Below are 25,084 nucleotides of genomic sequence, written 5' to 3' on the forward strand. Positions count from 1 at the left end.
AACAGAGAGACCTTACTGCATCTCATTCGGACCAAGGCACCTTCAAGCTACAGTGCTTCCATTTATCTTGCTGGAAGGCTGGCAGGTAAGGTAATTGCAGGGAGGACTCTTTTAAGGGGCTAGAGTCCCCCTGCCCCACAGCATTCCCTTTGCATCTTTGCTGCGTGGAGTGATGGGTGAGGCAATGACTGCATGGGCTCATACACCGTAAATTCGGTATTCTGCCAGGACAAGCGGAGTTGGCAAAATCTAGCTCTCGAGTTGGATTTTCAGTATGTGACATCACTCAGAATACTGAATACTTTCCAGCACCCCCAAAATAATGTAACCTCTGCCGCCAATGGTTAAATTATTTTTTGAAAATCAGTGCCTTAGAAAGGAAAAGCTTGTTTTACTTTAAAATTTAATTTAAATGGAAGTTCCCTGCAAAGGCTTTCCCTCCGTAACCATCGTCTCTCCGCCCATGTAAAATTTTCATTCTGATCCGAGCGACAGGTACAGGAGATTTCACTGCACGGAGCAGGCAGTGCCACCGGGGAGCAATAACAATGCTACCAGACTCTGACAAGAGAAACACTTATGACTTAACACAGAGCGCAGATATGTCCCTGATTCAATACGATGGGACAGGGTGGGGAAGGGCAGTGACAGAGGGGTGTGTATGGGAACATGCCACGAAGGAGGAGCATAGGAAGAATTTTTAGACATCTACACATACACGTAACAGACATACAAATTCTCTCATGTCTGCATATTATAGATGATCCTCCCTACTTTTAATTTACCGGGGGGGCTGCCTACTTTTAATTTACTTCTTTTAAGACCACCTCCTTGCAATTTCCAGAGACAAAATGCAAAACAAGAAACAGACTTGGTTTCAAATACATAAACAGTGTGCTGGAGTTGAAAGCATTACTGATGACATTGCTACAGAAGAATGTCAGCTGACTCCAGGGCACTTCAGTATTCCTGAGGAATAGACATGATTTCTCTTTTCCTCCCACTGGGATGTTCTCAGGTGGAAGTCACTGCTCCTGCTCTTGGACATATTTTCCATGTAGAAGATATGGAGCCTGGAAATCATGCTGACAGTTGGAGTCGGCCATTCCCAATCCCATGCCAGAACCAAAGACTAATGGCCACATTCTTCTTTTAAAGAAGGTAAGTGAGAAAACCAGTCTTAATCCAAAACCGACACCTATCTCCATGACCGCATCCGCCACGCACTGGTCCCACTTCCTGCCGAGCTCGGAGTCCGACATGTTCCCCACCCCCAGCTCCCTAAAAATATTTTTCATTTATTATGACTTACTACATCCAGAGGCATCTTTGGTTTTGATGGTATTCAATGTATCTAGTAAGTTAGCTTCCTAAAGGATAAATTCAGGTAATGCTGGGGACATCTTACCGTCTCTTCCAAGACCTGGGAATAAGTTAGAAAATCTTACTCCCTTGTTTAATTAAATAAGTGGGTTTTTACAAAAGCAAATCGACTCCAACATACTCTAAGCTGTGGCCCTCAATACAATTAGTTGATAGTATTAGATCAGTCTCTGATAGAGAACTACAGAACAGACACACATTTGGTCTTCTCTTGCTCAGAAGTGCCCCAAGAGAGCACGAGGATAAACACTGAATTAGAAACAGAGAAGATATTTCAATCAATGAGACTAGTTCAGGTCTCTTGTTTAAGGATTTTAATAGGATACAGTTAATGATTTCTCACTGTGACTTCCCCTGGGTTTGACGCACAGGTTAAAATGCCAGTTCAATGGTCTTTTTAGAAAGTCTCTCCATTATCTTCAAAAGCAGGAATAGTGTCTCTTCTCCTTTTTAGAATTTTAAGTATAAAATTCAGACACGCATTTTTTCTTTTTCTCTAACTGGACCCTAACTTTCCTAAGAGCAGTGACTCCTTGTGCCAAGTGTGGTGCTAAAGAGAGGAAGGGTTTGACTGGTCACTGGTGACTGTCGCTGAATTTATACGCTCTATGGTAAAATACAGCTGCAAAGACCATATAGAGTAAGCCAGCACATGCAAATCTCTCTAAATATTTACCATAAATGCTCTAGTGAAAACTACTGACTTCGCTGTTAAGATTTAGCAATGAATTCGCAGCCCTCTGTTTCCAATTAACATCCCTGAGGCTAACCACCCCCAGCCTCATCAGATGCTTAGCTCTTTAGAAACTGATACTTCTCACACTGTAAAATCACTTCGTACCTTCCAACCTTATTTTAGAAGTATCATTTTGGACATGTGATACAAACACACCTTGCAACTGGTATTAGAATTGAGTCAATAATGTGACTGCCATGTATACACAAAGGAAAAACCTCACGGTGACTCCGTTTAATCTCTATGATATTGGTAGGTTTCTTTTCCATGCAGCCCACCCAAGTCCCTGTTGTTTTCGTTTGTCTAGACAGCAAATGAGTTAAAAGCTTAGGCTTCCTGTCTAAACGAATAAAAAAATGCAAAGGCACAGTAAGACAGAATCCGTGAAAAAAAAATCCTCCAAAGCACTAATTTTTAGGCTCTAAAAGCATCTTCTTTCCAAGTTATATATGTCACCTTCTATTTAAACATGTCCAAATAATAAATATTTATCTCTTCATTATATGTGACAATATATATAACATGTAGCCTTAAGATGTACAAGGCCAACTGGAAAAAAAAGTTTGATGTTAATTTAAACATAGTCACAAGCGCCACAAATGACAAACCCTTAGCCAAAGCCAAGGATACACGCACAGAAAATTCATGAGTCAAAATTCGTTGTAATGAGAACCACTTCCTTTTTCTTTTTCTCCAGCCAAGATTCCATTATGGGTAACTCTCATTTCAAAGGGACATTTGTAGGATAATCAACTAAACCGACACTTTACAGAAGCAGGATTCAGAGTCACGCACACTATCAGAAGCAAAAATTGTTAAAATGGTTGTATTTCCGTTGATTTTGAAAAATCAGCACCTAAAATAGAAGCCGGCCTCAAAGGTCCTTGGGTTAGAACTCCTGATACGAAATGTGCTGTGTTCTAAATTTAGACGTGGTAAACAACGTAAGTATGAAATATGCATCACGTAAGGGAATTTTTTTCCATTGCACGAGCCTCAGGGGGATCCTAAATTATTCTCAGTTTTTGAACTCTGCCCAGGGAGATTCTCTGTTCTTCCACTATTAACAACAGTCTCAAGATGTCATGTAGGGTAGGAAGAACAACAAACAGACCCTTTACAACAGTATGGGCAGTCCTGAACTTAAAAATTATTTGGTAAGAAAATTTACTTACAGTTTTTTGTGTTTTTTTTTACATTGTATGGAATTTGGGATTAACTTTCACTTAGAAATAACATTACCCTACTTGGTTACACTCCTAGGACTGTGCTCACAAATGATAATGATAATGAACATAATAATGATGATTTTTTAGCAACAACTCTTCCTACCATTGATTCAGCACCTTCTATGTACCAGAGACATTGTGTATATTTTCTTATATGACGAAACTATAGCATCTTATTAGCTCCAATCTATTGTTCCTACCCAAATGTTTCTTAACTGATTTCATTGTCCAACATAGCCAAGAGCCTCCGGACCCTTCCTAACCTCAAGTCGAAGCCCAAGCCAGTGCTGAAAACATTAAAAAAGACTCATGTGTGAACAGTTGCTGGTCCGTTATTATTCTAAGAGCAACGGCATCTTAAAGAATGCACTTATTGGGGGCGCCTGGGTGGCTCAGTCGGTTGAGCGTCCGACTTCGGCTCAGGTCATGATCTCGCAGTCCGTGACTTCGAGCCCCGCATCAGGCTCTGTGCTGACCGCTCAGAGCCTGGAGCCTGTTTCAGATTCTGTGTCTCCCTCTCTCTCTGACCCTCCCCCATTCATGCTCTGTCTCTCTCTGTCTCAAAAATAAATAAAAACGTTAAAAAAAATTAAAAAGAATGCACTTATTAATAGAAATGACAGACCACCTGTGAGGTTACAACTACATAATAAAGTGAGAACAATGAATAATTTGGGGAGAGGTCTCTGTACTGCGTGTCAACCCTCAGGCAGGCATGCCCTCTCTAAGGTTTGCAGGTGAAGCTGTGGGCAGGGGAGAGAGGTGATGGAAAAGGAGGTGGAAAGACATGTGAATGACATTTTATATTTAAGTTGGCCTGCACTGTTGATCCTTGCACACTCAAATGCCCACTTTCGCAGAGTGTCAATGAAGAGAGACAAACAGCTAGCCAGATAAATTCTTAAGGAAGAAATTCTGTGATGGAGGGGCGGATTCGTAAGCGGTGTGGAAGACACAACAGTGCGTCCTCAGCCGGTGCACGCAGGCCCGGGGGCTGCGGTCTGCGGTGGGTCCACACCAGGAGCCAAGGCGTGCCCCCTGGACGAGTGGTGTGCAGGAGCCTGGAGGCAGAGAGAACAACGTGGAAAGGCAAGAGCTGTGGGCAGGATGCCTCTTCCAGGAGCGGTGAGGGGAAGCTCACTGGGAAGCCAGGAAAGAGACTGGGCGAGAGGGGTGGGCGCGGCCGTGAACCACCTCTTTCTGCCCACAGCAGGCCGCGTAGGCTTCCACTCTTAGGAGCCAGGGAGCCGACGGACGGCTCCGAGATGCTTCTAATGTCACCAGAGAAGGAAAAGGAATGCAGAGGAATGCCGAGAAAGAAATGTTAAACACTTTAAAGGAAAACAATCATGTTTTCAAGTGTTTAGGAACGAAGAATGCCTTAAGAACATGGTTACAATTATAGGTAACGCTTCAGAATAAATCTGTAAAACATTTTATAAAGAGCTATGTATTTTAGCGTTACATAAAATTGAACACACAAAGGAACAACAGCAAGGACCTCAATAACTACAGTCCAGGTTAAACGGTGACATGTTTTCCGGACTGCAGCCACCCTGCTCATTTCAGTTATATGTAAGAATCACTGAATGGGTAAGTGAGCTGAAATATATACACCTCACCCTTAAAATAGCACAGCAGTGAATAAAAACTAATTATGAGGAACACTTGGCTTTAACGGATTATGTTCTTTATATACCCCACCCCCAAACCGTTGGTGACGACTCCTGAGACGCGCAGTTATAAAGGGGGAAGGATGAGCTTGTTACACGCAGGAAGAGGGATATGGGTTTATGGGCTTGTGTTTTACAAATATCAACGTCAGGTATGAAACTCTAAGGTATGAATGACCCATGTGCTTTGAAAGCAAATTGACAAACTAACAAGATCTGTAAATATGTAAGATTTAGAGTTTTTCTACTGATACCAGTTTTTATTGCTGAAAGCATGTCATAAATCTTTATAACAGAAAAGCAATCAACACCACCTTTTTGCGTCTCTCGTGGTGAAAAACTACTGTTTATCTTAGAAGTGTAATGCTTAGCACGTAGAAATTCTGAAAATAAAACTTAAAAACAAAAAGGCATGAACCCTCAGGAGACATTTATTTCTTCAGCATACAGCAATGAAATACTTTAAAACAGTAAGACCTAGAGGAACCGCAAATAAATTAGCAACTTAAAAAAAAAAACAAACCAGAAACACACAAATTGTACTGAGTCTACATGGAATAGAGGGAAGTTTTACTTCTACAACAGTGCTAAAACTTAGTTATTTTGACATTTCCCTATTCACATGAACCACATGAACATACATGCTTGTTCTAATCCTTCACTGGATTTTTAACAAATTTTTATTTTGAAATGACTTTAGACTTACACAAAGCGGCAAAGAGTACTTAGTGTTCTCACGCACCCTTCACCCAGGCCCCCTCAAGTTAACGTTTTATGTAACCGTGGCACATTTATCCTTCAATTTGTGTTTGGTGTTTTCCCGGGACTACGCTGAGGTTATAGATTTGGGGAAAGAATAGCACAGACGTGGAGGGTCCTTTACAAGGCATCGTATCGGGGTGTGACAGAAACACGACTTAGGAGAGCTGATGGTACTGTCATCACGTGGTTAAGGTGGTGTCTCCCAGGTTTCTCCACAGTCAAGTGACTTTTTCCCTTTCTGTATCCCATTCATGAGAAGGGGGTCACTAAGTCCAGCCCACACCCAAAGGAGGGAAATTATGCTCCACTTCCTGGATGAGCATCAAAGAATTTGTGGGTGTAGGTTAAAAGCAAACAGAGTAAGTAAATATGTGGGGGGGATATATTTGAAGCAATGCAAGTATGCGGTTTCTCCTGTAGTTTTGCCCACAATTTTAGTTGGCATTTATCAGTGGGCCTTGCCTGCAGCACAACTCTGGTGCCCTAATGTTGCTTTTCTATTTCCTTTGTTCCTTCTACATTTATTATTTGGAATTCTTATGTAAGGAAAGGCTGCCCTGTCTCCATTAATTTTTACATGGTCAAGAAGTTAATTCTCTTATGTGTCTTTTGGTGTAGCCAAAGTTCCTTTATAAGATGATCGGTTGATACTCTTAACAACAATAAATGAAGTAATACTTCCAACGGAGGTTTCATAATTTAAGAACACTGGAGAGAGAAAATATGCACTTTATGCTTTTCCAGACATGGCTAGTGGGAGTAAAAATTAGTATGATCACTTTGGGCAAAAATCTGTAATCACACTGTAAAGCTGAAGGTGCGTTTTATCTTACAACCCAGGAAGTCCATGCCTAAGTGTGCTCTCTGGCACAGGTACATAAGGAGACACATCCAGGCGCCGAAAAACTGTTTCAGGACCCTAACAACAAAAGTTGGAGACAGTCTAATTTTCCAGCAATATAAAATAGAGATGTATTCAGAAAATGGGACACTCTACAGCGGTGAAACTGAATGAGCTACAGTTAAAAATATTCGTATGACTCTCACAAAACAATGTCGATAGAAAACAACCCCCAAACCCAAAGCAGTGAGACATCATCAATATAGGAGAGGAGGCAACAGAGAAGTGACCCATCAGCACTGTAGTGGAAATGCACAAAGTCCGGGACAGCAGTGCAATGCGCAGACCGGAGGAGCCCATGAGAACTGGCCATTGGCACTGCTGGGTCAGCAGGGAAACGGGGAGAGAAAAGAGACAGGGAAGAATCATGTCATGGTCCTCCCTCCCCTCACGACAGCCGACACGCGACACCACGGATGGCACCTAAAGCCTGAGCAGCCTGGTCTAGCCTGAAACGAACCTCCACACGGCTCGCGCGGGGAGGCCCTACTTCCCTCCAAGAGCCATCCGCTCACATCTCGGTGAGCCGCTCTGTGCCACCGACGCCAGAACGTGCGAGCTGCACAGCAGCTTCCCCGGTGATGCCAAGCCGCGTCTGTCTACCACACCGGCTTCTGAGGCTGGGTTTTAATCAGAGGTCAGCATGTTCCACGGTGGAAGCTCTAGGAGTAAGACCACATAGATTCACACCCTGGCTTTGCCGCTTATTACGTGACCGGGCGACATATTTAAACTTTCTGCGCTTTGCCTCGCTCATCTGGAAACTGGGGGGAAATGTCAGTACCTGCCGAAGACAGTTGCTGCGAGAATTAAATGAGAAATAGTAAGTTGAAAGGATGGGTGCGGTACAATCTGAGTTAGGTGTGAGCTGTAATGATCGTGAACCAGAGGGACAGGCCGTGGGATAGAGAGCCCGAGCTGTGTGTAAGGGGTAAGTGCGAGGGAGCAGGGAGGTGGCGGGGAAGGGCTGAAAGGGTGAAGAAGAGGAGGGAGGGCAGTCATCCCCCACTTTCCTGATCGCAGTGGGTAGTGACAAGGGCCCTGCAGGTCCTACAACCACATCCACTAAGAGGTGGGAACTGGGTTTGAAAACAAACCCAAACAGGAGCAGCCAAAAGAGAAGGGAAATTCTGCACGGAGGAGGTAGTCCTTTCATTCTGCAGGTGGCCCTGCTGGGTCACTCATTCATAAGCGCTTTAATGAGTAGGACAGGGCACTCTCTTTACCACGCTTCTGTCAATAACAAAATGTTAGCATGGAGAGACCGCCGTGCCGCAGTAGAAAAGCGCTGGATGTAAGAGGCTTCTGAAGCTGGGTGGCGTGAAGGATGGGTTGTGGGCAAGGCAACCTAATCCTCTGTTTACCTGTAAAGTGGGGATCATCATGTTTATTTTGCCAATGGATCAATGTAACGAACAGAGCAAACGAGAAGGAACTGTGAAGGGCATCACGTTCAAAAGAGAAGATGATTTCCTGGTACTAAGTTATGTATTAGACACAGCACTCAACTTACTCATGTTCTGAAGGAGAAGTTAAAAACAGAATTAACGTGGGGCTCGGTGGCTCGGTTGGTTAAGAATCGGACTTCGGCTCAGGTCATGATCTCACGGTTCGTGAGTTTGGGCCCTGCGTCGGGCTCTGTGCTGACAGCTCGGAGCCTGGAGCCTGCTTCAGATTCTGTGTCTCCCTCTCTCTCTCCACCCCTACCCCACTCATGCAGTCTCTCTCTCAAAAATAAACATTAAACAAATTTTTTTAAAAATAGAATTAACGATGCAATAAATACTAAGGCCACAGCAGCTTAAATTCCAATTTCTTTCTTTGAATGACTATCTCTTCTTCCAACAATAATCAAAAATATCTACAAACAAGTTATTTCATTTCTTCAGTATTTAAAGACAGATTAAAATTATCTCATTAAAAATAGAAAGAAATAGTTTAATGGCTTCAATATAAAAGAAAGCTGAAATTTTTATATTTTCACAGAAATTATTTTTAAGACTTCTGAGTTCTTTAGGAAAAAAGTGGAGAATCCAGAAAATTTTTTACATGATTAGCCTGACTACATTACAGATGGAAATGTTTTGTGAAGACTATTTTTATATTTTAAAATGAAATATAACACATTCAGTACATCCCCCAAAAGTCAAACTTAAAAACATGAGTTTTTCTTATTTTACGTTATCTAAGATTCACTTAGATAAGAGGTTTCCAAAATGAGTCATTTTCTGTCTATGTAGGGGGCAGCCAGTCACTTAACACCTCAAGGGCTAGCACTCAAGTGCAATTTTACATAGTAATTTCTCCTAAGAGCATATAACCATTTTATAACTTAAAAAACTCCTTCTCAAGAAGAGGTGGTCATAAACCTGTTCAGGGTTTCAGACAGAAACCTGTAAATACCAATAATGATGAGGGTGATGAGGGTTATTATAATGATAATAGTAATAATAATAATAATATCATCATCAGTAAGGGCCCAAATTAGGTCTGGAAGGCTAGCATGCTTCACACTCAAACACACTACCTGTCAACAGAGCCACTGATGTGCCGTGCAATGGTGTTACTGAGCCTCACACTTACAAGTAATTACCTTGTCATCTGGAACACATTTCAGGGCCCACTAGGAGAATGAAGAGTTTCTCTGATGGGCACTGTAGTCCGCTATAAGCAGTCTCAAAGACAACATAAACAAATTCAGATACAGGATTCTGAATGGTGAAAGGATAAAATTCACACTCCCTTTGCCTTCTAAAACCTCTGAACAGAGAAGGGACCTCAGTAAGCAGACTCGCAAGCCTATCACATTGCCTAATTCTTCTTTTATCCCAGTAAATTATAAGTTTTGAAATAAAATTGGACTTAAAACTCCAGTCATCAATCTGTAAATCCCTAGCAAGGGTCAGAAAGTCTTCTTCTGCATCATATTCCTCTCCTCTAATGAAACTTGCTTTTTAAAAGCATCCATTAGATGTTAGCTGTTTTTTGTTTTTTTTTAAAACCTTTGTATTGTAGCAAACAGTGATCTTTTCGGATGCAGGCCATGGTGGTTACAAAGAATCTGGGCTCTAGAACCACACAGCTGACCCCAACCCAGCTCCTCTTTTGCAAATTCCAAGGACGTGGGCAATGACAGAGCCCCACAAGCCTCCACCCCTCATCTGTACTTAGTAGGGGACAGTAAAAGTAATGACCTCACAGTATTGATGAGAGAGTTAAATGAGTTGCTGTACATAAAGTACCACAGCACCAAGCATGGCACCAGGTAAAGTGCTCACTAAATATTTACTGGAACGTGGGTTTACAGTAATAATGGAGAGGTAAAAATCACGAATTCTGGAGTAAGAGCAGTTTGAAATCAAGGCCGGGATCTGTAAGTTCTTCACCCAATCTTGGGCAAGTTACTTAACCTCACTGAGCCTCAGATTCACCATCCAAAAAATAGGGAAACTATCACTTATGCTATATAGTGAGGATTAGATATAATTATGAACAAGAACTATTAAGCATGTGCTCAATAAACAGTTGCTTTGTATATAAATGCCTACATACACATATAAACATACACGCATTTCAGACACACGGTTTGTTTGTTAACACTCTTTGTAATCGAAATTACATTTTGAATACAGCATAAAGAATTTGCAAATGACTTCTAGAATATCATCTCACTTATAAAATAGGATGAGTAAATAGTGGCATGAATGCATCCTTCCATTCTCTAACAAATATTTACCAGATAATTATGTGTCAGGCAAATAGTTATGTTAACAATCAATATTCTATTAAGTAAATAGCTTTTGGCACTTTAAAATGCAGTGTTACCAATGACAAACACTGCACAACAAAGAGGGAGTGGAAAAGGTAATCAGCCCCAGCCGTAAAAAGCCTCGGTTCAAATCTTCCTTCTATCACTTCCTAGTGGTATAAACCAGGCAAGTGAATTAACATCTCTGCGCTACAGTTTCTTCACCTATAAAGTGGATCTCTGTCCCAAAGATGTGGAGAGAATTTAGCTTAACAGAGAATCTATTTAATAAATATTAGCCACCACGATCTTTATTATAACACACAGTGTAGAAATACATTTAAAACAAAGAATAACAACAAAGATAGAAAGCTAGATGTTAAAGTGGCAAAAAAGTGAGAAGCCACCTAAATGTCAACTTAGTAGTGGGTTATTTAAATATACAATAATTATTTGGGGCACCTGGGTGGCTCAGTTGGTTGAGGGTCTGACTCTTGATTTTGGCTCAGGTCATGATCCCGGGGTTGTGACATCGAACCCTGCATCCAGCTCTGTGCGGGGCATGGAGCCGACGTACGATGCCTTGTCCCTGTGTCCCTGTCTGTCTGTCTCTCTCTCTCTCTTTCCCCTCTGCCTCTGCTCCCCACCGTGTGTGTGTTCTCTCTTTCAAATGTAAAAATATGTAATATTTATTCAAAATATACATTAAAAATGTAATTTTTATTGAAAAGCTTGAGTGAAAATCACGTTAACAGCAGAAAACATGACCTAGTTGATGTAAAATATATAAAATACTATATGAATATATATGCATTTATACGTACATGTAAAATATACCTGTGCCTTTTTTAACGCCTAAGAGGCATTGAAATGTTAACAGTGGTTATTTTAAGGGATTAGATTTGAGAGAATTTTTTATTTCTTTTTTGTACTTGAGCAGGCATAATTTTACTTTTTTTTAAAGTTTATTTTTGACAGAGAGAGAGAGAGAGTACACACGTGAGCACATGAGGGGGGGAGGGGCAGAGAGAAAAGGAGAGAGAATCCCAAGCAGGCTCCATGCTGTCCTGCAGAGCCAGATGCGGGGCTTGAACTCAAGAACCATGAGATCATGACCTGAGCTGAAACCAAGACTCAGGCACTTAACTGACTGAGACACCCAGGTGTCCTCAGATAGCATTTTAATAAGTGCTAGAGCTTCTTTGCAAAAGTAACAAAACAAAAGGGGACCCTGGAGATTTGAACAGTCTTTAACACATAGCCATAGCGCAATTTCACGAACAGAGTATTAATTTGTACCCACTCTAAGGCAAACGACAAATGACTTTAAAAAATATCCGTTAAGGGGTGCCTGGGTGGCTCAGCTGGTTAAAGGTCCGACTTCGGCTGAGGTCATGATCTCCCGGTTCGTGGGTTCAAGCCCCATGTCGGACTCTGTGCTGACAGCTCGCGGAGCCTGGAGCCTGCTTCAGCTTCTGTGTCTCCCTCTCTCTCTGCCCCTCCCCCATTTGTGCTCTCTCACTCTCTCTTTCTCAAAAATAAACATGAAAAAAGAATTTTTGAAAAAAAAAAAGCCCATTCAAAAAACGGGTAGCAGTTGAATCATAGTAGCATGAAATCATATTAGTATTTTCAGAATAGATGTGAAAACAATGCAAACGTATACGGTAAGAAAATAAAAGACAAAGACGGACAAATAAGTTATGCTCATATGCATAGTTTTCACATTTTACCAGGCTTCGATTTTTTTTAAGTTTAATTATTTATTTTGAGAAAGAGAGCATGTGCGCAAGGCAGGGGGAGGGGCAGAGAGAGAGAGAGAGAGAGAGAGAGAGAGAGAGAGAGAGAATCCCAAGTAGCACAGAGAAAGCGTGGGGTCTTATGTGGGGCTCCATCTCACGAACCGTGAGATCATGACCTGACCCAAAATCAAGAGTCAGACGGCTTAAGCGACTGAGCCCCCCACGCACCTCCAGGCTAAGATTTTTAATACAATTTTCCTCACGGTTTCCATTAGCAAGTCTGTTTGTACATGAGTAAGATGGCTGAGGAAAACTAAAAATCAGGTAAGAGGTAAGTAGAATGAAGCAAAACTCTCCATACTGATTTCAATAGCGTGGCCTGGCCTAACAACCCACTCCCTCAAAGGGATCAACACAGCAAATGCAGACACTGGTACTTCTAGTTAAATGGGTCCTCCACAGCTTCTTGCCCCCAAAAGTGCCATCTTGAACCTGCAGATTCTCGGAAGAAATAGAAGTCATGTGTCTATCAATACTTTAAATAGAATATGAATAGCTATTTTGTCGTTGTTGGCAACACCGAAGAAAACAGGGCCAATTATTAGAAATACTGAATAATACTGCTTCAGGTTTTGTGTATCTCCTATGGCCTAAATAACTCCATACAGAAAACTCCTGTCAAGGATCTCATTTTAAGAGGTACAAGTTCAACATTATCAATTTTCTTTACTTGCAAAGAAAATTACAATTTTTAACACAATTCTCTCTGTGAATTGATGCTTTTAAATTTCCTATGTCACTTGGAAATTGTAGAAGAAAGCAAACAAGCTGGAATACACGGGTTCTTAAAGTGCCCAAAAGGAGTAGAAGTAATAAGCAGAGTATTATAAAGTCATAACCTGAGGTATATTTGTTCTACTGAGGTCACTTTAACTCTGAGAGCCAGTAACCACATGAGACTGGTAGGAGCACCATAACAGTCCGTCACTGTGGGGCATGTGATGTGACGTCCCGTGATTTGTCCTTGTACGGAACAGACCTGTCTCTTCTTGCCTTCCAGGACCCTGTCCTCTTCCGAATTTTCCTTAGCACTTAAGCAGGTATGACACCGTATTACGGAAAAAGGGGATTTGGGCTCTGAGAATAAAAGCTATATATATATATATATATATATATATATATATATATATATATATATATATATATATAGCATATATATATATATGCATGCATATATATTTTTTTCTTTTTAAAGCCGTGTATATAAAAACTGGTGAAGACTACTGATGAATTAAATAAAAGAGGAATGAAGGAAAATGCACAGCTCCAACAAGCCCAGCAATCTGTTATGAGCTGAGTGAGTGCCAGTTTGTGGGCCTCGGGGCTCGGTAGGATTTCTCTGTATAGTGCCAAACTCCAACAATATTGTTATGGTTAGAGAGGAATTTCTCACAAGAGCTAACAAAGGCAGAAGGTCATAAATAAACCCAGCAGGACTGCCTTGTCAGTTCTCATTATTAGCGCTGCAGGCACTTGCTTTTCTGTGGGCTTCTTACAGGTTCATTTAAGTGTAAGAGCTCTTCCTTGAAAATTCACAAACTCATAAATAAAATGGTTCTTAATCTAGCAAACAAAAATAACTGAGAAGTAAGTAAGAAAATCCGCAAGCAGGTAAATAAATAAAGGACCGAGTCACGGTGAACGGCAGAGCTCAGCCTGCATTTCCGAGAGCTGGGGTACCTCGACTCCTGGCCTCAGCACCCCAGCAGTGACCGACAGGATGCTCTGCGTTCCCACCACAAAAACAGTCTGCAGGATGCTATCTGGGCAGGAAATGAAGCTCAGCCCCTAAACTGATGCTGACATGTGTTATAAACTGAGGAAAGCACAGCTGTGTGATCATTACTGCAATTATGAAGTGACATTGAGTGTTAACTTTATTTTGCTGAAGTTTGTACCTAGTAACAAAAAAAGGAGGGGCGAGTCTATTAATGATAGGAAGGGATGCTGATTTTTTGCAATTAAAAAAAACAAAAACAAAACAGGAGCGTACTGCTTGGTCTTTAAAGAGGTAGACGTTACCTTTTACACGAACCAAACCTACGTCTTTGAGCTCTCAGCAATTCCTCGTGACAGAATAGGAGATTTAGTTCTGTAATATTTAAAAACTAAGATGCAATCATCAATTCTTTCCCAATTTTTGTCCTTGCAATCCAAGAAGATCAGAGAACAACAAACTTCCAATTATCCCAACACAGATATTAATTCAAAGGAGAAATGAGCTGATAAATTTGATTCCATTTACTAATAACTCAACACGAAAATATCTTCTTCCTCAACAAGAAAACTATATTTTATAGTGTCATCTACTTTCTATTAAAAAAGAGACACAAAATTAGTAATACAGCTCATTATTCTTAAAAACAGACGAGAAACCGTTTCATCAGAAAACAAAACAAAATAAAAATCCTCAGTAGCACTACACAGAGCTAACCGAATTCTAACACTTTGCCATACTTCCTTCCAGTCTTTCCTATCGAGTACAGCAAGGTAAGCTTGATATGCATGCAGTAACAACTGAGGTACCTACTGACCTACTTGGCATCCTCTGTCAAGAAAGTGAACATTTTGTCTCACAGATGATTCTCAGTTTTATAATTTGTGCGTCTTTTTAACGTAAGTGTAAAGTTGAAAAATTAACCTGAGGGTTCCACATCATCTCCTTTAAGAGAACGATTAAAGTCAGCAAGAGAACAATGTTGCTCTCATAGGCCAGGATGCTGGAATACCGTTTTGTGTGGTTACTTGGTCACGGAAGCTGGGCTATTAAGTGCTGATGGGTTACAAAGAAAGGTATGTTTGCAGAATTACTTTTCACTGGCTTGCATCCTCTCATTACCCACCACTCACGATTATGAGTGTCAAGCTGATGTTGAATTCTTCCCAGAGAAAATTCTCCATGTTTGCTTTAGATACTGGCAATTGGTCTATATGCTCAGCATTCAAACAGGATTGCCCTTGAATAACCTAACATTACTGGTACAAGGAACATGACTAAAGGCTGAAAAGAAGGGAGTCTTAATGTCCAAGAATGGTAAGAGACCCAGACAGGCCTCCTTTTACATTGCTGGGGAAAAGTAGGTTTTTCTAGAGAACATATCTGAAACGGTAAGTAAGTGCATGGACTGTAGCCTATACAAGAAATCCATGGAGTTAAATCTCCATGCAGTTAAATATGCAAACGCCATATCACAGTTTTTTGGCTAGCAGCTTTATAATTAGGCAGTCCAAGGTTGACAATGTTAGGCCATAAATATCCTCAGGAACTTACTACTGAATATTCTGTCAACAGAAATAATTAATGAACACAAGGTTCCTAAACCTGATATACGTAGATCATGAGTAACATATCAAAAATAAAATGTTTAGACTATTTTTAGTCTCCGACAGCAAATCCACGCTAGCAGTAACCAAACTATACTTCATCAATTCTTAGAGTTGTTTAGCAGATGTTAATGGGGCTCACACACAGTATTTCAGGTAGAAACATGCTAGAAGTATTAAAATACAGGGAGAGCAATAAAATAAGTCATTGAGATGTAATGTACAACACGGTGACTACATTATATACTATGGTCAATAGTGCTGTACTATATATTTCAAAGTTGCTAAGAGAGTAAATCTAAAGTTTTTGGTACAAGAAATATAATTTTGTAACAATGTACACTGATGGATATTAGATTTATTGTGATCATTTCAAAATATGTAAAAATATTGAATTATTATGCTATACACCTGAAACGAATATGTTATAAATCAATTATATCTAAATATGGCCATATTTTTGTTTATATATATATATATGTGTATATACGTGTGTGTGTGTGTGTGTGTGTGTGTGTGTGTAACAACATGGGGAAAGTAAAGTTTGACTCCCTCGGAAGAGAAGCACTTAGGGGAACTATTAGGAATCATACAGAGTTTTCAGAACTAAAACAAAAGCCACATAAACACTTACTCCAGTCCTTTGTTTTTAGAATGTGAAACTGAGGTCCAAAGAGAGGCTAAGTTATTTACATCAAAACTATGCCCAGGTTCTACAGACAAAGACTACATTAGCATGCAGTTTTCTAGGTATGTTTATCAACGACATTACCACTGATATTGACAGGCTAGCCCAAGAAGCTGAAAGGACAGAGAGAGAATGAGTAAATGAGAGAGAGAAAGAGAAGAGGGAGGAAGAAGGGGAGGGGAAGGGAGGTGGGAGGAAGAGAGGGAGAGGAAGAGGTGGGGAGTAGAAGCGGGGGTGGGGGGTGGGGGGTGGGGGGGGTGGGTGGGTGGTGGTGGTGGGGAGAGGGACAGAGAGGGAATGTGTGCATGCTCGTGCACTGGTCACTAGAGCACCCTATACCTACTTAAGCACATTTTCTAACAGTTACTATTTCACGCTGTAGGTACATGACTCTCTCAAAGTCTCATTTCATTTAGTAAATAAGAATATGACTTTGTAAGGGATAAAAGGAAGAACACTCAAAAACCACGTGGCTGAGACGTCCCAGTTTGTGTAATAGCAGGATACAGCTGAACAGATCTTTTGGTGATTTAAAGCAGACCTTTTATTTTCTAATTTCTAGCCTTTGCTGTGTCTCACACAATGTGTTTTCTAGTTCTATTTCCTGAACTTATAAACGTGTTCACGCCATCTCCTCGTGGGTGAGTCACAACAGCTGTCATGCACAGGCCCATAAACAAGAGACCCTAACGTGGCACACCAGAGGACAGCTGACTCCCACAGCCACAGACGGAATCCACATCCACTTACCTTGTGACCCGATCTGGGCAGAACGCCCACCTCCAACACAGCAAAGGAATTCATGATTAGATTCAGAGGGAATCCAAACAGCAAACAAGGTAAATGTATTTTACCACTTAAACTGATAAAGCGTCGGATTTTTTCATTCTGTCTGATGACGACCCACAGGAGTCACAAGAGGGAAATATAAGAGAAGCAAATTGTGAAGACAGACTGTTTTGTGAAATCATAACCCATGAAATATACCATCTGTGACCTAGCCCAGTTCTCAACCTGCAACGGCTCCCTCATGCAATCTGATATGATAAATAGTTTATTTCACAGAGTTCTGAGTTCTGAAGTATCTGTAATTGTTTTAGGTCTTAAACATATGGGATACAGCCCAACCTGAATTTAAATTCCGGTGAACAGAGGAATTAACTGTACCTATGGAAGAGCTGGTCGTGTGGAATACACAATGGTCCAGAGCAGGACACAAAGGCAGGAAGGAAAAGCTTCGGAATAAGGAGAGACAAAGAAAATGGGAGACAGTAAGACAAGACAGAAGAATATGAGCGCCATATAATATGCACAAGTTAAAACGGTTTCTGGTGAATGAAAGGATCAATGACTGCACGTGGGAAATGCAGCAAGGAAAGTAGACAGAACTTTTGGCAGATGTGACAAATATCATTAAAGATTTTAACCTTTCACTCCTAAGCTAAATAGTGTGGAGAATTCTACACCTGTATTTAGGCCAGCAAGCACCTTTGTAAGAAGCAGAAGAAAAGTGGCCTTCTGGGTAGACACAGCCCCGCAGAACCACGGTGCTTTTCTGTAGAAAACTGCACCCTTTCTTGGCTAAGGGCACCTTACGCAGAGTTTCAACCCCATCTGTTCCTGCCAGCAGGGAGCATGAGCTGCACGGTCATAGTGACCCCCTCCTGGCACCACGGAGGGCCACTATTTACCTAGGAAATGGGGAGCTGGTGACAGCCAGGATTAGAAGCGTGGCCTTTGTGGTCCGAACTTTCTTTCTTCTGCTAATTACTAGCCGCTCAGCCTTAGACACATTACTTAAGACTCTCTGGGGCCTGAATTTCTCCACTGACAAACTGGTACAGGTATTGTTAAACTGATGTTTATTTTGATATAGAAGAAAGCCCTGGGAATAGTGCTTGGCAAATAGTGAGAGGATACTAGATGACAGCTACTATTATTTTATCTTTTTACTCAAATGATTTTGTCATTTACTCCTGACAGCAGTCTTATTAGGTAGGGTCAACCAACCACATTTTATAAATAAAAAGTATAGGAAAAAGGTTCAGAGGGTGAGGTGGGCAGGCTGATTGATGCCAGTGGTACTCGGAATTTAAAGCCTGGTATATCCACTACTCTGATCCACGTTTTTTCTCCTCCTTGTTTCTATTCCCATGCCAAACAAAGGAAAAGGCAAGAAAAAAGCCAGAGTAAAAGAAGTAACGGTACTCTCTCAGTATTTCCAGAAGGTTCACTCTTTTTCTGGAATGAAAATCATTTAACAATCCAAGTGAATCCTCTTCCTCTCCTCGCAAAAAAATTCTTAGTTTGGCTTTGATGAAAACTGAAAATCTTCCCCACTGCAATTAGCTTCCACATCTTCCTCTGGAACAGAAAGTAGCAAAACACCACCACCACCACCAGTGTTCCGACAAGAGGACTAAATGTGATCTATTCTTTGGACAAAAACATAATCCTGATTCCAGATATAAGGTACCTGTTAAAGACCATGATAACATCATGCAAGCAGCATAGTGTTTTGGCCCAAAAATGTCACTAGAATTAAGAATTCCTTCATTTAAATATCTAATGGAAGATATTTTAAAACTACCATGCATTGGGGCGCCTGGGTGGCTCAGTCAGTTAAGTATCTGACTCCTGATTTTGGCTCAGGTCACGAACTCACAGTTCATGAGATGGAGCCCCGAGTCAGGCTCTGTGCTGACAGCATGGACCCTAATTGGGATTCTCTCTCTCCCTCTCTCTGACCCTCGCCTGCTCGTGCGTGCACACACATACTCTCTCTCTCAAAATAAATTAATTAATTAATTAAAAAAAAAAAAACTAACATGCATTATTTGTCAGGACAAATTTAAAATTTTGAGATTACATACCCTCCTCAGAAAATAGTAATTAGGGGCACCTGGGTGGCTCAGCCGGTTGAGTGCCTGACTTTGGCTTAGGTCACGATCCCAGGGTTCGTGAGTTTGAGCCCTGCATCAGGCTCCCTGCTGTCAGCTTGGAGCCAAAGCTCTCTGCCCCTCGCTCTCTGTCCCTCCCCCGCTTGTGTTCTCTTTCTCTCTCTCAAACATAAATCAATCTTAAAAAAAAAAAAGTAATTATATAAGAAGCACTACTATAAACACAACGGAAAAGAACTGAACTCTAACTTCCCTTCATTTCTGTAAGTCTTAAAAGGTAACTTCTGAGTAACTGATTCCCAATGCAAAGGAAAAGAACACTCTCTTCTGTGACATTCCTCATTTCTAAAGTTTCTTTTAATAGCTACATGGCAGGTGAAAATTGAAGCTGATATAAACTCCTCGAATAAGGTTTGTGTTTTCTCTGCACAAAACTTTTTAACATGTTTAAGAAGATGGTTTCCTGCAGAAAGCCCAAATAAAGAATGGCTTACTGGTAGTACCTACTGACTCTGACATATCACTGACTTTTACTCAGGACAGTGGTTCCCCTTGGTGGGGGTTGAGGAGTGGATGGATGGAGTAATGATGCAAAGACAGCGTGAGAAGGCTTCCAAGGTCCAGGTAGTGCTTTCTGAACTGGGAACTGATGACACAGGTGCGCTTGCCGGAGGAAATGTACTAAGCGGCACACTTACAATTCACGCACTTCCCTTACACTTACGGGACACTTCCACAACACTTATATTGAAGGAAACTGACTTCTACACAATAACCCCACAGTCATTTGTCACGACATGGGAGAAAAAAGGAAATGAAGGAAAACAAACCAGACATCTCTGGGATCCTTACAGCCTTCTGTCATCCTGAGAGATTAGCACTAACACGTGCTCCACTCTTCCTTCAGTAGTCTCCCTGAATATATGACCTGCTTTCAGAAAAGCAAGAGTCCAATTGAAACGGAAGTTCCTATGGGTAGGTAATGGTTTGACCCCTGATCCCGCTACCACAATTGTTCCAATTCTCTAATGATTTCCCTGCAGGGTTCATTTACCAGTTCTGGGTCAAAGACCAACATGCCCGTGAAGCCAAGGGTCGACAAAAGCAGTGCTTGATGTATTTGAAAATAACTGTACCATAAAGGCACATTTCATCAATTAGAGATGGTTTCGGAATTAAAATAAAAGGAAGCATAAACCACAAGACTGTCATCATTCATTCTGACAAAGTCACAGGCGGACACATACAGAATGATCTACCCCGACCAGAGTACAGAACCAATAATATCCAAAGCCCAAGTAGTACTGGTTTTAGGTACTAATAAGTGGGACAACTTTATTATCTTTAGTCGTATTGTACTGGAGAGCATTTTCCATTTGTCTCATAGATTCACCTTTAAGTTGTCATTAACCTGAATTTCTTTTAACTTCTATTCCTCAGGACTTTGAATACCATGGTTATGATGGGTTAGATGGGGACTCAGAGAGGTGAACCTTCCCCGAATAGGAGAACCTGATGTGATGCTCTAGTGATCTTTGTGCTGAAGCACGACTTTACTCCTCTCACATTTGTAACTAAAACTACTTGCAAATAATGACGTCTTTCTTAGTTTAAACAAAATGCCGCCGTAGAATATAGATTCAAGTTGTGCGCAAGCTCTATGTGAACTTGAAGGTGGAGTCATTTGTTTAGAATGAAATTCAGTTCTTAACAAAAGAACAAAAGATATGTAATTCCCTCTACTGTTTATTTGCACAGAAAAGGAGTGAAGGGAGAAGACACCAAAAGAAAAAAAAAAGGGAAGAGAGGGAGGGAAAGGGAGAGCTCAGGGTGGAAGAGGGGAGGGGAGAGCAGAAAGACAGAGCTGCTGTGAAAGATGAGGCCTTACAGGCGGGAGGCGGGATGTGGGATTCGGTGATGCCGGTTATGCCCCGGTTATGCCGGGTCCCCCCTCCACATGGCCTTTCACTCAGACTTCGTAGTTAGGAGGTGGGGGCAGCGGGACTCTTCAGGCAAACAGCATCTGAGGAAGCATTTGGAAGCCTTTTCTGTGAATCCAGCCAGCAATGTACATTTCCCACTTGACTAAACTCTGGATTGGGTTACAAGTACTCATGAATGAGAAGGTCTGGAAGAATGAAAATTAAAACAAATAAAAGTCTTCCCTGTGAGCAACGCTATATTCAAAACACAAAAGAAATGCTACGAAGAAAGCGTCCACGTCATTAGAAAAACAGAAGATAGCTTCTCAATGTTTGCTTTTGCTCCCTGGTATTATACATGGACACAGCTAAGCGAGCTTTCTGGAGAAATGGGCTCTAGATTCTCACCGTTTACAAATTCATGGAAAACAATTACTACTGCCCAGTAGGTGTATGTAAAATTACCTTAAAGAGCACGGTCGACTCCTAGGCTAGCAATGCCTCTCTATAATCAGACCAGTTGTACTGATCTATCGCCAGAACAATTCACTCAAACGAGGGGCTGATCGGCGTTAGAAGTAAAGAAAAAGAATCACAGAGGTTCTACAAGACAAAACTAACAACGGCAGAAGGAAAAAATGAACATCTCAGGTGATGGCATAATGCTAACGCCTGGAAAAACCAGCATGGGACGTGGGCTGTGGAAACGAAGGGGTCTGGCTATCCCAGCCCAAGACTGCGAAACCTTCAAATCACTGAACTATCCCACATATGCCATACTCACAAAGCGACCTGTTCCTGGGTTGGTCTGCCACCAGGAAGACCACTGCCTTGTCAATCAGGGTGGTCAGTGAGTCTTTTCCACAGAGACGGTCCATCCATCTCTTGGTATCTTCCTGGCAAAATTGCTGTCCGAACCTCACAGAATAGAGACTCAAACCCTGGACAAGTATAGTCACCCTGTGGTGAATCAGGAAGAACTAAAATTCCCCTTCGTGGTATGTAGGCCATTTGTAAGTTCTTCTTCTTTTTTTTTTTTAATGTTTATTTTTGAGAGAAAGAGAGAGTGCCAGTGGGGGAGGGGCAGAGAGAGAGGGAGGCAGAGGATCGAAAGCGGGCTCTGTGCTGACAGCAGTGAGCCTCACATGGGGGCTTGAACTCATGAGCCACGAGATCATGACCTGAGCTGAAGTCGGACGCTCAACTGACTGAGCCCCCCCGGCGTCCCAGCCACTGGGAAGTTCTATAAGAAAGAGATTATTAGGTCTCCCCACTGGCATTAATTTCATACATAAACAACTATTATAAACACAACTGGGAACTCTGGCTTATTAGAGGTACATTTACTAAGAGTTTTACAGTTTATACACATTTTGTTATGTCACTAATTTCTCATAAATTAGTATACTGTTCTATCATAGACTCAATTCTCACAGCAATGCAGAATTAAACTCACTTTGTCCAGACTGATCACTAATAAAATAGCACAACCATCTAAAAAAAAATGTCTCACAGGGAACAAAATGGCCCCGATGAGAAGTATCTTGGCAGGGTGGAAAAAGCACTGGCTTTTTGTTACTGGCCACATGTCCTCTAGTATCAGCTACCTGACCTCTGAGCCTGTCCCTTCGTTTGTAAAAGGGAATTATACCACCTGCCTCTTAACGTAATGTTGTTTTAAAAGACAAAGCACAGGAGAAATACTTGGCTAAGTAGATCCCATTCTCCATCCTTACCCAATATTCCATTCTGGAACTGAAGAGATGATTGAGGGCTCATTCCTGGACTGGGCGATCTTCTGTCCCGGGCCACTTGTTGTGATTGTTAAGGTTCAAAAATATTTTGTGAAGAAAAGGACGAGCCACCATATGAAACACTCTCTATATTCTTTAAACCCCAGAATGAGCATGGTCCAACTGGACCCATTCATCCTTATTCTGAAATGAAGCTTATTTCTTTGAAACATTATCAGATTAGCAGATGCTTTGTATAAAACAACGAACAGGGGCACCTGGGTGGCTCAGTAGGTTAACATCCTACTCTTGATTTTAGCTCGGGTCATCATCTCAAGGCTCCGGAGTTCGAGCCCCACATCCGGCTACTTGGGATTCTCTCCCCACCCCCACGCCCGCCCCTACCTGACTTGCGCTCACTCTCTCTCAAAATAAATAAATGAACTTTATGTGGTTATGATTTTTTTTAAATTTTTTAAAAATGTTTATTTATTTTTGAGAGAAAGACAGAGCACGAGTGGGTTAGGGGCAGAGAGAGAGGGAGACACAGAATCCAAAGCAGGCTCCAGGCTCTGAGCTGTCAGCACAGAGCCCGACGCGGGGCTCGAACTCACGAGCCATGAGATCATGACCTGAGCCGAAGTCGGACACTCAACCAACTGAGCCACCCAGACTCCCCAAAATATATGAACTTTAAAATAATTAAAAAAAAACAAACCAACAACAACAACACAATGACCATCACAGAAAACAGTAAGATGAGAGAGAGTCCTGATCGGACCACTGTTATCAGTTCCCCGTGGACCCTTCAGGTCCTTTCTGTGAATACACCAGAGAGAGCTTTAAAACCAAACTCATGTCTCTAGCAGCTTACGACAATTAACAGACAGAAAAACAGGAATGGAGGAAAACAACAGCAACAGAAAGTGAAAGAACTGCAGGTTGTAGTGATGTATTTGGAAAAAAGAGATCCAGCTTATCGTGACTGCTCTGTCAAACATTTGGATATCTCCCAGAAATGACAGGACACATGGGCTATCTTTAGCCCCTTTCATATTTACCGTCTCACTTTTGCCACTGCAAACTCAGTGTTTATTAGCTGCTGGAAAAATTTACTATGGTGTCTCTCTCATAAAAATATTTTTCCACCTACAATATGTTATGAGCTTGGGAAGTCTCTAGCACAGACACTTCACTTTAATGGTCCTTAATTGGGTTGTCTGAAAAACAAAAAGGGGTTTTATACATTGTAAAAAAGCGCAGACGGTTTAATCAGCTATCTTTAATTTTTGGACTACTATTTAAAGATTGGCACAGAGCAGGGGGGCCTGGGTGGCTCAGTCGGTTGAGCGTCCGACTTTGGCTCAGGTCATGATCTCACAGTGAGTTCGAGCCCCGCGTCGGGCTCTGTGCTGACAGCTCAGAGCCTGGAGCCTGCTTTGGATTCTGTGTCTCCTTCTCTCTCTGCCCCTCCACCTGTGCTCTCTGTCTCTCAAAAATAAATAAATGTAAAAAAAAAAAAAAAAAAAGATTGGCACAGAGGAGACACTCCGCATGGATGGATTAGAGTTATCAGATAAGATACGGGAACCTAGTTAAATGTGTATTTCAGATAAACAAATCTGCTGGCATTAAGTACGTGCCATGCAATCCTGGGGATGTACTTATACTAAAATTTTATTCACTGTTTCTTTGAAATTCAAACTTAACTGGGTGATCTGATTTTTTTTCCCCCCTGAATCTGGAAACCCTCAGATAGATGAATGGAAAAACATAATAAGTAGGAGTTAAAATACCTGAGTTCAATGCCCAGGTCTACCACCAGTTCTGAGATGCCAAGCAGGCGATTTATCCCCTTGGTACTTGTGTGTTTCTCTCTATGAATTGGGGACGATACCACCATAGCTACCGGGCAGGGTGGATACGGGGCTCAAGTAATACAGTGGCGGCAGCAACAAACAAACAGCACGTAGATGTGCGAGGTCCCAGTCCGTCTTCACAACTGGTAGGTGTTGGCTCTTCTCGTTCTCATTTGAAATGTTACTATTACTCATTATTCAAACAGTTAACAACATCAATTCGAATGCAGCCAGGCACCAGAGTCTATGCTCTCAAGTTACCGTCGTAAAATAAAAATACGATAACATGTATGTAAAAAGATACACAAGTAGGAGATGTTCTTAATACTGTTAAAAGAATTAGAAGAAATTGAACGATGGTCAGGATAAATGAGATGATCTCCGTTGGGGGAGAGCCTGAGTGAAGAGCTTCAAGGAGGAGACA

The 25,084-nt window shown here is 41.5% G+C and overlaps 2 protein-coding genes across 12 annotated transcripts in view; both read right to left on the reverse strand.

Moving 5' to 3' along the window:
- Nucleotides 1–25,084, reverse strand: part of ARID1B (AT-rich interaction domain 1B) — a 448,658-nt gene that overhangs the window by 131,838 nt on the left and 291,736 nt on the right. The window lies entirely within an intron of this gene.
- On the reverse strand, nt 791–11,399 carry LOC128315463 (MICOS complex subunit MIC10-like). Its single transcript, XM_053222046.1, has one exon. The coding sequence runs from the start codon at nt 1,296–1,298 to the stop codon at nt 1,026–1,028; it is 273 nt and encodes a 90-aa protein (XP_053078021.1). The 5' UTR covers nt 1,299–11,399; the 3' UTR covers nt 791–1,025.

Source organism: Acinonyx jubatus, chromosome B2 (assembly GCF_027475565.1).
Source record: "Acinonyx jubatus isolate Ajub_Pintada_27869175 chromosome B2, VMU_Ajub_asm_v1.0, whole genome shotgun sequence".
Lineage (NCBI taxonomy): Eukaryota > Metazoa > Chordata > Mammalia > Carnivora > Felidae > Acinonyx > Acinonyx jubatus.

Excerpts from the sequence above, each read along its gene's own strand:
- LOC128315463 (XM_053222046.1), bottom strand. The coding sequence starts at position 1,298 with ATGAAAAATATTTTTAGGGAGCTGGGGGTGGGGAACATGTCGGACTCC.